The sequence below is a fragment of the Pan paniscus genome, chromosome 13, assembly GCF_029289425.2.
Source record: "Pan paniscus chromosome 13, NHGRI_mPanPan1-v2.0_pri, whole genome shotgun sequence".
NCBI lineage: Eukaryota > Metazoa > Chordata > Mammalia > Primates > Hominidae > Pan > Pan paniscus.
In genome coordinates, this window is record NC_073262.2 from 127,416,643 (window position 1) to 127,432,651 (window position 16,009).

At 37.6% G+C, this 16,009-nt stretch overlaps 1 protein-coding gene across 12 annotated transcripts in view; it reads right to left on the minus strand.

Moving 5' to 3' along the window:
- DOCK10 (dedicator of cytokinesis 10) overlaps positions 1 to 16,009 on the minus strand; it is a 277,788-nt gene that overhangs the window by 36,391 nt on the left and 225,388 nt on the right. For 10 of the 12 annotated variants that reach the window (XM_055109148.2, XM_034955285.3, XM_034955280.4 and 7 more), the window contains exons 30-40: positions 15,207 to 15,303; positions 12,897 to 12,941; positions 6,488 to 6,663; positions 6,245 to 6,361; positions 4,700 to 4,811; positions 3,982 to 4,103; positions 3,780 to 3,894; positions 3,632 to 3,698; positions 3,368 to 3,415; positions 2,687 to 2,788; positions 491 to 615 (exon numbers count right to left, since the gene is read on the minus strand). In XM_055109148.2, the coding sequence (XP_054965123.1) occupies positions 491 to 615; positions 2,687 to 2,788; positions 3,368 to 3,415; positions 3,632 to 3,698; positions 3,780 to 3,894; positions 3,982 to 4,103; positions 4,700 to 4,811; positions 6,245 to 6,361; positions 6,488 to 6,663; positions 12,897 to 12,941; positions 15,207 to 15,303 (1,126 nt within the window). The remainder of the gene's footprint in view (positions 1 to 490; positions 616 to 2,686; positions 2,789 to 3,367; positions 3,416 to 3,631; positions 3,699 to 3,779; positions 3,895 to 3,981; positions 4,104 to 4,699; positions 4,812 to 6,244; positions 6,362 to 6,487; positions 6,664 to 12,896; positions 12,942 to 15,206; positions 15,304 to 16,009) is intronic. The other 2 variants (XM_055109150.2, XM_055109146.2) reach the window with 1 other exon arrangement.

Sequence of the window (16,009 nt, forward strand, 5' to 3'; positions counted from 1 at the left end):
TGTGACTTTCCAGGCCCCTGAAGAATTTGGGCAAGAGAAGAGAAAAGGTCAGAGTTTAGTCCTCAAGTTACATGCTTACAAAACGCTGGCCTCCATTTTACCCTCATTCACAAGCTGGAGTGTGTGCATCTCTAAGTTCAAGAGGTCACCCTTGCTGCTTCTGGGACATGGGCAACTTTATCCCCTCCCCACAGAGGAAGCAGTAATCATCTGTTTGACAGCAGCCCCCATAACCTGCACAATGCTGAAAGTAACTTGTTTCCAAGGGAGCTATGCTAAACATATGATATTGAGGGTTTTGCCTCTCCCCTTTCTTCACCATAGGGCACTACATTTTTTTTTAACCACTCCCTGGTGAGTCTTTCCTTTAAGAAATATTCCCAGAGGTACAGCAAACCTTAAAAACTGTGGTTTTAGTGCATTTCATGTCCTACACATACCTAGAGAAAAACTGGTAACCATCTTGTTCCTATTATTTTGGTTTACTTACTGGTCATGGTATTATCTAACATCTGTAAGAGTTTGGGGTTAGAAAGTGCATTTTTGCCTCGAATTATAGGTAAAGTTTGTGATCTGTGCTGCTTATGGCCTTCATGACTGGAAGTGGAGTGCATCCTGAAAACAAAAAAAGAAAAGTGGTTAGAGTTATTTGGGGATGTTATAGCCAAATAATACTTGTTCATTCTCAAATGTTCTAGATTGAGTCAAATATTAAAAACTAGTTTGGAAAGCAACTATTTATTACAAATATTAATTATAGGTGACATGATGAGAGGGACTTTTTAAAGTACTTTTGGAGAAATTTTATTTAAGCCAAAATAGTGTTCAGAAGGGTAATCTGTAGAATAACAGGTCATTGAGTGAAATCTATTCAAGCATATCATTATTATTTATGAAATAATGGGATTCTGTGAATGTTAAGTTGGCTACTGGCTGATCAGGAAGGCACAGTGGTGGACATTAAAAAGTACAATATTGTACAGCTCAGATGCATCAAATTATTTTTAAAGAGATAAGTGTAAAATCAGGTTCTAAAACAACTCTCGCTTTCCGAGGTATTTGTATTTGGAAATTCCTGTTGATTTGTCATTTCACTGATGTCATGTCCACAGGGGGCTGACATGTGATGGTTGTGGGAGGTAGGTAGTTAAAGGACCTCTGTGCCTCTGTGCTGCCAGGGCAATGACAATGGCCTGCAATGACTCATTCAACACCCCATAGCATTTCCAGCTGGGAAAAATGAGCCAGAGTTACTGTGGAAGTAGGAATATTTCCTACTGCTGACTTTATCATTTGGCCAAGGAAATAGGTTGATAATTCTTGGGATATGTGCTGTCATAAAAACTATTTATAACAACACTTATGTAAAGAAAGCAGCATTTGGAAATACCCTGAAGTATCTCCTAATTCCTCCTTTAGGCCTTTACCTAAAAATGAGGCAGTGGTCTTCTCTTTCTCCCACTTTTCAAGGCTGTTTTGGTTCTGGCTAAATCAGAAAACCTGGATGGGTGGAGGCCAAAGAGATGAGACTTTGGCTTTCAATAGCCAGGGGAGCCTGGGTCATTCCTGAAGCTAGAAGGAGTGATTGATTCCTTGGCTCTAGGCTTTAGGCATTTGGATTGGCTTATTTCTAGGTTTTGAGTGTAGTACAGTCTGAACTTGTGGAGGAAAAGCTCTGGTTTCTAGGAGGCAAGGGACAGAAATGGCCAGGACCCATCCAGATGTCTCAGGAGCAGCCTGAAATCTAACCCACCACACATCTACAAAACTTCAGTGACCTCAGGTGGCTCACTATTATTATTAAACATGGAAACTAATCCTTTACTGTCCTCTATCTATTATTTTTTGCAAAAAATGTCCATTACATTTTTTTTCATTTACTTTCTCACAAGGGGGCAATTTCAAAGGGTTCCCATGGAGGGAGGCACAATTTATTCTATGATTTATTCGCTATGTACTACTCTCATATTTCTTTCTAAAACCCTTTCTAAAATATTCATAATATATATTATGATGATACCTCTGGGAAGAATAAATCAAAGTGGGGATAATTTTAGCAAAGAATTCTCATTTACGAGACCCAGAGGAGCTCCGAGGTAGAATTTCAGGGCAAATGTTTCCCATTGGTTAGGCCGGTGAAGGATGACTCCAGGTCCTATCTGCTAGTCAAACCAGTCTAATGACTAGGAAATCTAAAGTGAGGTTATGGGACTATCCATGCTTCCTCATTGCCTTTGACCCTTTAAAAAACAATTTCAGCTTCAAGAACATTGCAAAAAATTATAATTACTGAAAAGCCTAGGGAGACATGATTTCACATTTCCATTTGTCACTGGAAGATTAGCTAGCATTAAAAGAAGCATTTATTGGGCCTATGTCTCAGGTTTCATTAAATGAAAATACTCATTAATGTTCAGTCTATGCAAGGGATTGTGCTCTAAGTGCACACATATATGGTGTACTCCTTATCTCTTTGGTCTCTACCAGCTAGTAGGGAAGACAGTAAAGTATCTAAGAAGTTTCTTTAGGTAGACATATAGTTACTTGAAATCTGCACTTGGTTTGAATATATAAATAGAAATATGTGCGTGCGTGTGTGTGTGTGTGTCTACCCCTGACATGTGCATATACAGACACACGCACACAGCTATATATAATTTTAAATACCAAGCAAATGTGACATTACCATTGTGACAAGAGACCTGATGTCTGGCAGGAAGGATTGGATCCTTTGAGAGTTCCATTGTTCTGGGTGGACTGCACAAATTTAAATGCAGCAGCAATTTTTCTGCAATGAAAATGGAAGTTTTAATCATAGCTCAGTGTTTGTAATTTACATATAAAAATGAATGGCAACTGACAAAACGATTACTGCACAATGAAATATTTCACATGCTGTGAATTAATCAAAAATAAAACCCTGTTTTCTTTCGGAAATCAGAAATTGGGATTTAGTGAAGGTGCTTCAAACATTGTTGTCTCATGAGAAAATGATGACAGTACAAAGTTATTCCAGATTACTTGTTTTTTTTTTTTTTAGTTTACTGGAAATGTTTTCTGAAATAGGTATCTTCCAAGTTATATCTATATAATGATAAATTCATTCTGAAGATACATGAAATGTGGTTTTCTTTCAAAAATTTGTGTTTTTGTGCTTTTCTCCCTAGACAACATGAACTATTCCTAGATCTACAATGCGTATGAGGCAATCTTCAAACTTACTGTGTCTAATGTGACGTCAACCTAACAATCCTTATTTGCATTTTAAAATTTCTAATATATATTTGTAACTCTAACCTGACACATTAATACATGTCATATGCTTTTTAAAAGACCAGATTAACCTATCGGAATTTAAAGTTAGTACCTTATTATGTTGCGTTTTCCTAGGTATCTGAAATTTTGAAGACAAACGCTAGAAAGGAGAAAAAAACCACATTTTAATTATTCATATTCTTTTATTATACAAACTGTTCATCTAAGTATATTGAAAGAAAAATATTAAATTTTCTTTAAATAGTTCATATATTATTGATAACTTACTATATGGGTTCTTGAAATGAAACATGGTATAGTGGACTATTTAGAAATTTCCAGAAAAAAGTGTTAAGTCATCAACTCTAAAACTTACTCCAAGATGCTGAAGAAGTCGGACACCTCTGGGCTGGGAGCTCTCTGCCAGTAGGCAATCAGAGTCTCTAAAAGGAAACACCAGGTAGTATGAGAATCTGAAGGTTTTCTTTTTCCTTTTTTCAAAAAAATTAAAGAATTCTCTTTACCGTACGAAATCGTTTTCATAATGTGAAGAAAACACATCAGGAGACTCCGGGTTTCTGCTTGATCTAACTTGTCGAATCGAAGAGTTGAGCCAATCAAAGACAAGGGTCTTGGGATCTGGGAATTCAAGAACCAATCAGGATTGAGTGAGAGTGAGTGACCTCTGCCTTGTAATGATCAGTAGGTTTGAGAGGGAAGTCATACCTTTTCACAGTTGTCCGTCTTCTCACTGCTCTTCTCATTGGTACTTGGATTGGAGTCAAGACTTGCTAAAGATGCTCTGGAGTCAGCATGGTTTACTGTAGAAATAGCTATTGATGAAAATGCTGTAAACACAAGCCACAGCACACGTATGGGAATGAGATGTATGGGCACACACATACAAAAGGTTCACATGATGAACCAAAAAGATGTTGATACTGAGGTAGCAGCAGTGTTGTCAAAGACCAACATAACAGCGTCTGGGATTGGCATTAAAGCCAGCTCTTGTTTTAAAAATGCTTTAGTAAAAGTTCATAAAGATACTTTTGGGAAGGAGCTTTCAACTTTTGACTGTTTATGAGAAACTGAAATGACATTTCCAAAACAGTTCTTAAAAATAGTACTTGAAGTTGAAAAGCCATTATATTTTAAAAGGCTGTCTGCAATGAAAACTTAAAGACGGTTTCCAGAATAAAGTAATTTGATAACATCCAAGTAGGCTGCTCCTTAAGCCAAGTAATACTGAACACTAAGTAGAAGAGGAAGTCACTGGATGGAATTCAAAGAAATATGTAAAAAGACTCTTTGGTTGTATAAATGTAGTATACTTTGCCACATAGATTATGCATAATAAATTACGGACTGAGTAAAAAGCACAATGATATACAATGTAAAGGTGGATGAGTGTTAAAAATAAGTGTTCTCAGAAGATCTCAAGTACCTGCTATGGAATTTAAAACATCTTTAGAAAATGATGTATCCACAGAGTTTGCATGTTTCATAGCTGTCTGGCTTTGAAATCCTCCATTGGTGCTTAGATCATCTCTAGACCCCTGTATTCAAAGTATAGTAAAGATTAATGGGAATCATGGCATTTCAACATTGTTAACCCGCATATGCCTTCTTCGTTACACTTCCAATTAAGTGATATTTAATTTGTTCTTTTATATCCCCTTACAGGTTTTCTGCTAAAGTAGGCAGTGAAAACAAATACAGCCAAAACCATACTCGTAGTTATAATTTGATTTATGTGACTTTTTTACAATGTTGTAGAAACAATCTTTTAGATACAGATATACAGACTACATGGCTGGATTGGTTATTGATATATTCATGGATCACATTACAGATATAATTATTACCATGAGTTATCTTATGTACATTACTATTACTAGCAACTACATTTTATTTTATTTTAATTATTCTATTTCATTATCTAACAGGCAGCGTCTTACTGTTACCCAGACTACAGTGCAATGGCATGATTATAGTTCACTGCAGCCTCAACCTCCTGGCTCAAGTGATCCTCCTGCCCTTAACCTCCTGAGTAGCTGGGACTACAGGTATGTGCCACCATGCCCAGCTAATTTTTTAAATTTCTTATTTGTACAGGTGGGGTCTTGCTATGTTGCCCAGGTTGGTCTTGAACTCTTGGCCTCAAGTGATCCTCCCATCTTGGCCTCCCAAAGTTGATGGGATTAGAGATGTGAGTCACCATACCTGGCCTAAAACTACGTTTTAAATATTTATTGTTTGCCAGGCTCTAAAATAAATGTTTTCTAGTATACAATTTAATCCTCATAAAGACACTGTGATTTAGGTATTTTATCCCATTTTATAATGAAGGAAATGGAGTCTTAAGGAGGTTGGCTAACTTATTTCCAGTCACCCAGATAGTCACTGATACTGCTGGGATTTGAACAAGGTAAAAAAAAAAAAATCCATAGGCATAGCTCCTAACTCCTAGATGGTAATACCTTCCTTAGATACTGGATTCAGCAGTGGGTTATTTCTTCTGAGATTTGAACATAGGCAACAGATCTTTAGTGGATTGTGCGTAGTCACTGTGGTGCCTCAGTGGAGGAAAGATTATAGTCACTCCTGGGTTGTGACTACAAATAAGGCACTTGGCTATTTATTCTGACACCAGGGGGGGATGTAGGGAATGTAGAAAGTGGTAGGAGAAGGTGTCCACTGAGGAAGGGGCCTTAATTGCAACAGAGGAACCTGTAAAAGCTGGAAAGAATTGGAAGCTGATACAGAGAACAGAGAGAAATGAAAGCAAAATGCTGAAGGGTGGATCAGGCGGAGGCTAAAGGGACCTATCTGGAACAAATGACACATTGATGTGAGTACATAGCAGAAAGTGTTGTTCAATGCCTAGTATGTTCACAGATGAGAAGAAATGGTTATCCAGGGCAAAAAATAATTAAAAAAAGACAAATTCTTTATTAACATAGAAATGTGACATATTGTGCAAACGTACCTGATTAGATGTATTGACAGTAAAAGGATACAGGTCCTTCAGATAAATCCTTGGCATATTGTCCAGGAGCATGCCGTACAGGGGCATGTATAAACTTGCTATCTGGGCCTGCTTTCTCTAGGAGAAAAGGTAGCCAAAAGAAATGATTCACGTAAAAATCAATAGGCTTGTCGGTTTCATATGCATTTAATGCAGTGAGCCATTAAATGGTGTTTAGGGAAGGGAGAAAGGAAGATCACTTACTGGCTCTCTGTATCGATCATCAAATGAATGCTTAGCCATTAGATTTTTTAGGACAGCTAAAGCTAAGTGTCTGACATCTTGGTCTTCCTGCAGGGCAAAGCCAACTTCTCGGAGCAGAATTCCGATTAAGAAGTGTTTGCGACAAAATTCATTTGTGACTGAATATTCAGGCATATCTTTGTGAGGAAGGAAAATAACTCATGTTATTGAAAATCAAATGATCACTTTATAATTGAGACAGATATACCAAACAACTACCATCAACTTCTTCCACCACTAGGAGGGATTCAGGAATACAGTCTTGCTACAGAAATGAGGTGTGTTGTATCCTCAAGGAGCATTCAGTAAGGGGACTATTCTGTGTAGACAAACACAAATACAGGTACAAACTAACACACAACATCAACTTTTGAATTCCATAATAACAGCATATTTACAGGATTACAGGATTTGAGAGGGGGAAAAACACATTTTCTGCTTGGAGGAATCAGGATATATTATAAGTAGGAATCCATCAAGATGAGTCTTTGAGGATACTTGAAGTTTGGAGGTGCAGATCTTTGTGGGAACAGACAGAGGCAATGGAGAAAGGACAGGAGGCTGGGAGAAGCGATTGGATTTTCGATGGCACAGAATTCTGAAAGCGCAGGTGTGGAAGGGAGCAGGTATGGAGGGGAGCACGAGTATGTGGGAATCAATAAGCACAGTGGCTAAAAGAGGAATGGTGAGAGAATTAGGCTTGAGAGGCTGGGGCTAGATGATGGAGAACAGTACAATTTCCTTAGCTGCCATCTAGGTCCCTCTCCATTTGTATTTAATTCTGTAAGGAATGTTAACACACCGACAGCTTTGAGATCAGTGCCCTGATAAGGCTCATGCTTTACTGACTTATTAATATGGTGTGGCAGGGTGTAAATGAATTAGACTGTGGGGAGATGTGGGGTGAGGGATACAATACAGGACATTGTAGCAATGGGGGAGGGAGGGGGCAAGTGACAACGTGATATCTGGGCTGGGGTAGCAGAAACTGAGTGATAAGAGTAACTCACTAGGAAAAGCTGACTGAAGTATGTGAGGGAGCAAGGAGAGAGAAATGGCACTGCCAAATTTTGAGCCTGAATTATAGGGAAAAGACACTGCCAAATTTTGAGCCTGAATTATAGAGAAAAGACACTGCCAAATTTTGAGCCTGAATTATAGAGAAAAGGCCCTGCCAAATTTTGAGCCTGAATTACAGAGAAAAGAATGTTAAAATTTCCAGTAATAGTGGATTTATTCAAATTGTCCAAAGGGTTTTTAAAATGTAACCATTAATAGTAGTACTTGCACGTACAAGAAAACATAGGGAGAAAGCTCTTTGACACTGGCATTCACAATGATTTTATGAATATCACCCCAAAAACACAGTCAATAAAAGCAAAAATAAACAAGTAGGATTATATCAAATTTAAAAGTTTCTGGACAGCAAAGGAAGCAATCAACAAAATGAAAAAGCAAACTACAGATTGGGAGAAAATGCTTGCAAACCATATACCTGACAGGGGGCTGATATCCAAACTCTACAAGGAACTCATACAACATAACAGCAACAAACAAACAAACAAACAAAAACAACCCGCCAAGTTTTAAAAATGGGCAAGGGATCTGAATAGACATTTTTTGAAAGAAGACATACAAATGGCCAAAAGATATAGAAAAAGTGTTCAATATCACGGATCATCAGGGAAATGCAAATCAAAACCACAATGCACTATTACCTCATACTTTTTAGGATGGCTATTATCAGAAAGTCAAATGAGAACAAGTATTGGTGTAAAGAAAAGGGAATCCTTGTATACTGTTGGTGGAATACGGTCATTATAGGAAACAGTATAGAAGGTCCTCAAAAAAGTAAAAATAGAGCTACCATATGATCTAGCAATCCAACTTCTGGGTATACATCCAAAAGAATTCAGATCATTATGTTGAAGAGATACATTGCAGCATTATTCACAATAGCCAAGCTATGGAAACCTAGGTGACCATCCATAGATGAATGGATTAAAAATGGTATATACATAAAATGGAGTATTATTCAGCCTCAAAAAAAAAAATAAAAAAGAAATCCTACCATTTGTGACAATACAGGTGAACCTAAGAGTCATTATGCTAAGTGAAATAAGCCAAACACAGAAGGACAAATACTGCATGATCTCAGTTAATATGTGGAATCTAAAGAAATCAAACTCTGGTGGACAATAAGAGAATACTTAATAGGTACAATGTACATTATTTGGATGATGGATATCCTAAAAGCCTTAACTTCACCACTATGCAATCTATGCATGTAACAAAATTACACTCGTACCCCTCTAAGTTTCTGCAAAAAAATTAAAGAAGTTAACCTCATAGAAGCACAGAGCAGAAAGATGGCTGCCATGGGCTGGGGAATGGGAGAAATGGGAGGTGGATTTTAGTCAAAGGGTACAAACTTTCAGTTATAAGATGAATAAATTGTGGAGGTCAAATACGTAGCATAGTAAGAATCGTTAATAATACAATATTGTATATTTGAAATCTACTTTTTTCTTTTTTAAATTTTATTATTATTATACTTTAAGTTTTAGGGTACATGTGCACAATGTGCAGGTTTGTTACATATGTATACATGTGCCATGTTGGTGTGCTGCACCCATTAACTCGTCATTTAGCATTAGGTTTATCTCCTAATGCTATCCCTCCCCCCTCCCCCAACCCCACAACAGTCCCCAGAGTGTGATGTTCCCCTTCCTGTGTCCATGTGTTCTCATTGTTCAATTCCCACCTATGAGTGAGAACATGCTGTGTTTGGTTTTTTGTCCTTGCGATAGTTTGCTGAGAATGATGGTTTCCAGTTTCATCCATGTCCCTACAAAGGACGTGAACTCATCATTTTTTATGGCTGCATTGTATTCCATGGTGTATATGTGCCACATTTTCTTAATCCAGTCTATCATTGTTGGACATTTGGGTTGGCTCCAAGTCTTTGCTATTGTGAATAGTGCCACAATAAACATACGTGTGCATGTGTCTTTACAGCAGCATGATTTATAATCCTTTGGGTATATACCCAGTAATGGGATGGCTGGGTCAAATGGTATTTCTAGTTCGAGATCCCTGAGGAATCGCCACACTGACTTCCACAATGGTTGAACTAGTTTCCAGTCCCACCAACAGTGTAAAAGTGTTCCTGTTTCTCCACATCCTCTCCAGAACCTGTTGTTTCCTGACTTTTTAATGATCGCCATTCTAGCTGGTGTGAGATGGTATCTCATTGTGGTTTTGATCTGCATTTCTCTGATGGCCAGTGATGATGAGCATGTTTTCATGTGTTTTTTGGCTGCATAAATGTCTTCTTTTGAGAAGTGTCTGTTCATATGCTTTGCCCACTTTTTGATGGGGTTGTTTTTTTCTTGTAAATTTGTTTGAGTTCATTGCAGATTCTGGATATTAGCCCTTTGTCAAATGAGTAGGTTGTGAAAATTTTCTCCCATTTTGTAGGTTGCCTGTTGACTCTGATGGTAGTTTCTTTTGCTGTGCAGAAGCTCTTTAGTTTAATTAGATCCCATTTGTCAATTTTGGCTTTTGTTGCCATTGCTTTTGGTGTTTTAGACATGAAGTCCTTGCCCATGCCTATGTCCTGAATGGTAATGCCTAGGTTTTCTTCTAGGGTTTTTATGGTTTTAGGTCTAACATGTAAGTCTTTAATCCATCTTGAATTAATTTTTGTATAAGGTGTAAGGAAGGGATCCAGTTTCAGCTTTCTACATATGGCTAGCCAGTTTTCCCAGCACCATTTATTAAATAGGGAATCCTTTCCCCATTGCTTGTTTTTGTCAGGTTTGTCAAAGATCAGATGGTTGTAGATATGCGGCATTATTTCTGAGGGCTCTGTTCTGTTCCATTGATCTATATCTCTGTTTTGGTACTAGTACCATGCTGTTTTGGTTACTGTAGCCTTGTAGTATAGTTTGAAGTCAGGTAGCGTGATGCCTCCGGCTTTGTTCTTTTGGCTTAGGATTGACTTGGCAATGTGGGCTCTTTTTTGGTTCCATATGAACTTTAAAGCAGTTTTTTCCAATTCTGTGAAGAAAGTCATTGTTAGCTTGATGGGGATGGCACTGAATCTATAAATTACCTTGGGCAGTATGGCCATTTTCACAATATTGATTCTTCCTACCCATGAGCATGGAATGTTCTTCCATTTGTTTGTATCCTCTTTTATTTCACTGAGCAGTGGTTTGTTGTTCTCCTTGAAGAGATCCTTCACATCCCTTGTAAGTTGGATTCCTAGGTATTTTATTCTCTTTGAAGCAATTGTGAATGGTAGTTCACTCATGATTTGGCTCTCTGTTTGTCTGTTATTGGTGTATAAGAATGCTTGTGATTTTTGTACATTGATTTTGTATCCTGAGACTTTGTTGAAGTTGCTTATCAGCTTGAGGAGATTTTGGGCTGAGACAATGGGGTTTTCTAGATATACAATCATGTCATCTGCAAACAGGGACAATTTGACTTCCTCTTTTCCTAATTGAATACCCTTTATTTCCTTCTCCTGCCTAATTGCCCTGGCCAGAACTTCCAGCACTATGTTGACTAGGAGTGGTGAGAGAGGGCATCCCTGTCTTGTGCCAGTTTTCAAAGGGAATGCTTCCAGTTTTTGCCCATTCAGTATGATATTGGCTGTGGGTTTGTCATAGTTAGCTCTTATTATTTTGAGATACGTCCCATCAATACCTAATTTATTGAGAGTTTTTAGCATGAAGGGTTGTTGAATTTTGTCAAAGGCCTTTTCTGCATCTATTGAGATAATCATGTGGTTTTTGTCTTTGGTTCTGTTTATATGCTGGATTACACTTATTGATTTGCATATGTTGAACCAGCCTTGCATCCCAGGGATGAAGCCCACTTGATCATGGTGGATAAGCTTTTTGATGTGCTGCTGGATTCGTTTTGCCAGTATTTTATTGAGGATTTTTGCATCAATGTTCATCAAGGATATTGGTCTAAAATTCTCTTTTTTGGTTGTGTCTCTGCTAGGCTTTGGTATCAGGATGATGCTGGCCTCATAAAATGAGTTAGGGAGGATTCCCTCTTTTTCTATTGATTGGAATGTATATTTGAAATCTATTAAGTGAGTAGGCCTTAATTGTTCTCATCGCACAGACTTAAAAAATAGAACTATATGAGGTGTTAGCTTGATTGTAGTAATCATTTCAGAATGCATACATATATCAAAACATCATGTTTTCCACCTTAAATATACAAAATTTTTATTATTTTTTGAGACAGAGTCTCACTGTGTTGTCCAGGCTGGAGTGCAGTGGCACGATCTTGGCTCACTGTAACCTCTGCCTCCAGGGTTCAAGCGATTATTGTGCCTCAGCCTTCCGAGAAGCTGAGGTTACAGACATGTGCCACCAGGCCCAGCTGATTTTTCTATTTTTAGTAGAGATGGGGTTTCACCATGTTGGCCAGGGTGATGTCGAACTCCTGGCCTCAAGTGATCTGCCTGCCTCGGCCTCCCAAAGTGTTGAGATTACAGGCATGATCCACCATGCCCAATTTTTGTCAATTTTACCTCAATAAGGCTGGGGGAAAACAGTAGTACTAGCACCCGTGTATACAACCTGCTGTCTGCTAGCACTAGGCTAAGCACTTTATGTGCATTATCCCATTTGACCTGCAGGACAACCCATAAGGGAGGTATGATTAATATAATTAACTATTAGAATATTCCAGCTTATAAATGACCAATAGCAAATTAAACATACTGACTTTTTTAGTCCATAAAGAAGCTACTGAATATGGAAATTCAGGAATGCAGAAGTTCAGGAGACTAAAATCACAGGGCTTTAGGCTAAATACATTTCTCACTGACATAGTAATATTGAGGATCCAGGAATAGAACACAACTTTTAAATTTCCATCTATGACTACAGAAAAGGTTTGCCTAGACCATTTTAAGTTACTAACCCATTTCAGATAAAAATAAACTTATACTAATATCCTCTGTCTTAACAAGATTGATCAAACCAGGCTGTGGTTTAGCAAAAGACATATATCATATAAAGTCAGTTACATTGAACAAGCATGTTATTATATATATCTGGGAATTTCATTTATGATACAAATTAAGGAAATTTCAGATGCTTTGGGAAATTAAAAAATATTGCCAACCTCTGGAGAATAAAATACGAAAGAATTGAAATTAGGCAATCATTAAACTATCTGTGACAAGAAAACAATTCAGTCAACTTTTTGAATATTTTTATCATATGATATTAAATATATGAATATTTATTAGCACCCAGAAACTGCAAATTTATAGTTGTCAATATTATTGGATTACAGGTGGTTACTGATGCTTAGGTAAGGTAATATCACTTACCTGATGCATGTAACTCTTGAGTCGATTCTGAAGGTGTCAAAGGATCTGAATTTAATATAAATAAAAAGTTCAGATATATACATATACATACTCAGATACATATATATTCATTATGTGTAGTTTATACTGAACAATTAAACTATATTATTTAAAAATGTGAGTCTTCAGTATTGCCAATTTTCAAGGAGAATGTCTTAGGTTATTTGTTTCCTTTTTTTTTTTTTTTTTTTGAAACAGAATCTGGCTCTGTCGCTCAGGCTGGAGTGCAGTAGCACAATCTCGGCTGACTGCAACCTCTGCCTCCTGGATTCAAGTGATTTTCCTGCCTCAGTCTCCCAAGTAGCTGGGATTACAGGTGCCCGCCACTGCACCTGGCTGATTTTTGTATTTTTAGTAGAGATGGGGTTTTGCCATGTTGGCTAGGCTGGTCTCAAACTCCTGACCTCAGGTGATCTGCCTGCCTTGACCTCCCAAAGTGCTGGGATTACAGGCATGAGCCACCACACTTGGCCTATTTGTTTTCTTAAAAAAGAGGGTCATGAGCATAATTATTCTAATTGTTAGCCTTCTACTTGAGCATCTATTTTTCTATCAGAATTTTGCCTGCTATGAAACATATTTTTATGTTCATTATTTATAGTATCAGATCTACAAAGAGACTGTCAGGCTTTTGTCTGAGCTACTGACTAATAGTAAGTAATATAGTTTGACTCTGTGTCCCCACCCTAATTTCATCTTGAATTGTAATCCACACGTGTTAGGGGAGGTACCTGGTGGGAGGTGATTGGATCATGGGGACAGTTTCCCCCGTGCTGTTCTCATGACAGTAAGTGAGTTCTCTTGAGAGCCGATGGTTTTAAAGTGTGGCACTTCCTGCCCTCTCCCTTTCTCTCTCCTGCCGCCATGTGAAGAAGATCCTTACTTCCCCTTCACCTTCTGCCTTGATTGTAAGTTTCCTGAGGGCTCCCCAGCCATATGGCACTGTGAGTCAATTCAACCTCTTTTTTTCATAAATTACCTAGTCTTAGGTAGTTCTTTATAGCAGTGTGACAATGGACTAACACAGCAAGCAATTGAAATAAAAATGACCAAATAAAGATTTGGTCCTCTTGAATATCTCAATCAGCCTGGCTAACCAATAATAACTTGGCAGTAATTTATAAAACAAAAATACATTCAGAACAAAGTAAACACCTTAAAGTGTTATTATCTAATATGCCATTTCTACCCTATTTTCTATGAAATATGCTTCATAAATTAGAAAAAATTGGAATAATATTATATAGATTATATTTAAGATTAAAATGGCAAAACTTTTATAGGCTTGATAATGTAATTTTCCCTCCAGAATACTAGTGTAAGCCAATAGGTTAAGGAAGTATAATGAGGCTCTTTACCAATCTTAGTGTTTGTGTTTATGAATATCAAAGCAAATATGCCTCTCAGCTGGGTGTGGCGGCTCACACCTGTAATCCCAGCACTTTCAGAGGCCGACGTAGGTGGATCACCTGAGGTCAGGAGTTGGAGACCAGCCTGGCCAACACGGTGAAACCTCCTCTCTACTAAAAATACCAAAATTAGCCAGGTGTGGTGGCACACACCTGTAGTCCCAGCTACTCAGGAGGCTGAGGTGAGAGAATCCCTCAAACCCGGGAGGCAGAGGTTGCAGCGAGCCAAGATCATGCCACTGTACTCCCAGCCTGGGTGACAGAGTGAGACTCTACCTCAAAAACAAAACAACCCCCTCCCCCGCAAGAAAAAAACTGTACCTCATAAATAGTTTACTCATTGGTTGGTAATAAAGTATTTCATGCTCCTAAATAATTTTATTATTTTATTTACATCTTGATATTTGATTAGTTTTTGATGTCTACATGGGTAATACTCTCTACCATAATACCTATATATTTTTATATATAATATTTATAAATTATATATATAGTACTTTTCCTCCCTATAATTTTATGTCTCAAAATGAAAGGAAAGCTGTCTTTTGGAGCCAGTAAAGTACCTCTAGGTTCAAATTGTTTGATTAACAATCATCGGGTTTATAATTTTGTTGGCCTTCTCTTTAATAAAAAGGGAAACAGACAAAAATTGAGGAATATGAAGCCATATTCATCACCACATGCCAACAACTTCTTTTGCATTTTAATTTAATTCTGATTACCTGGGTCTGATACCCATGTGACAGCTTCAAACAAAGTTATGACTGAAGAAACAGGAAAATAATAATAAACAAAAGGTAAAACGAACAAACAAAAGCATTCACTTTGCAGGAACTGATGAAAATTCTGGGAATTTTATTACCTGGAATGTTTGCTGATCTTATGGGCAGACACAAAGGGATAAAGTGTTCATGTTGACACACTTCTTGAAGAAAATCAAATTTATACTGGCACAAGGTCTGAAAGAGAGGCAAACTAAATGACTATGACTTACAGACCAAGAAACTGAATAAAAACAAACAAAATCTGCACTTGAATCTTATCCCTAAAAAGAAAAAGTAGTTACCGTACACTTGTCGGACCACTAGGTAATTAAGTTGAAAGGATTTTGTCCCCTCTGAACTGCAGTTAAGCTCCCTACTTTTGGAGACTGGTCAAGGCCTCTTCAGGAAATTATCCCATTTGTAACCTACATGTAGCTTCTATGAGATAAGATCCTACTGAGTCATATTTTTTAGCTTCTTTTAGCATGAATCATGACACATTTATTCTGAAAAAAATTCCTGCTATAACACATGCACAGAATTCTCTCAAAAACTACACTCAGATAATGAAACAGACCTCTACAATGAGCTCCTACCATCCAGAGCTAAGGAAGACAATGGTGTGTATCACGTAAAATTAGAGTGAAACCCTGTATGCCACATGTTCTCATAGTACATTCATTAATTCCTCTTTCCTCCCTGCCCTTGCAAATAGGTCTGTCTTTGCAATAATGTTTGAGTTAGATGGAGATAAATGGAGTCCAGGCACGGTCAAAGTAACACAGGAGTCAAGAACAGCCACATCAGTAGGAAAAATAAGCATGTTCCCAACTGCTCTATTTTTACTCTCATGCATGCTAAGTAACCATGTTTTAAGACTAAGTTCGATGATCATCATTAT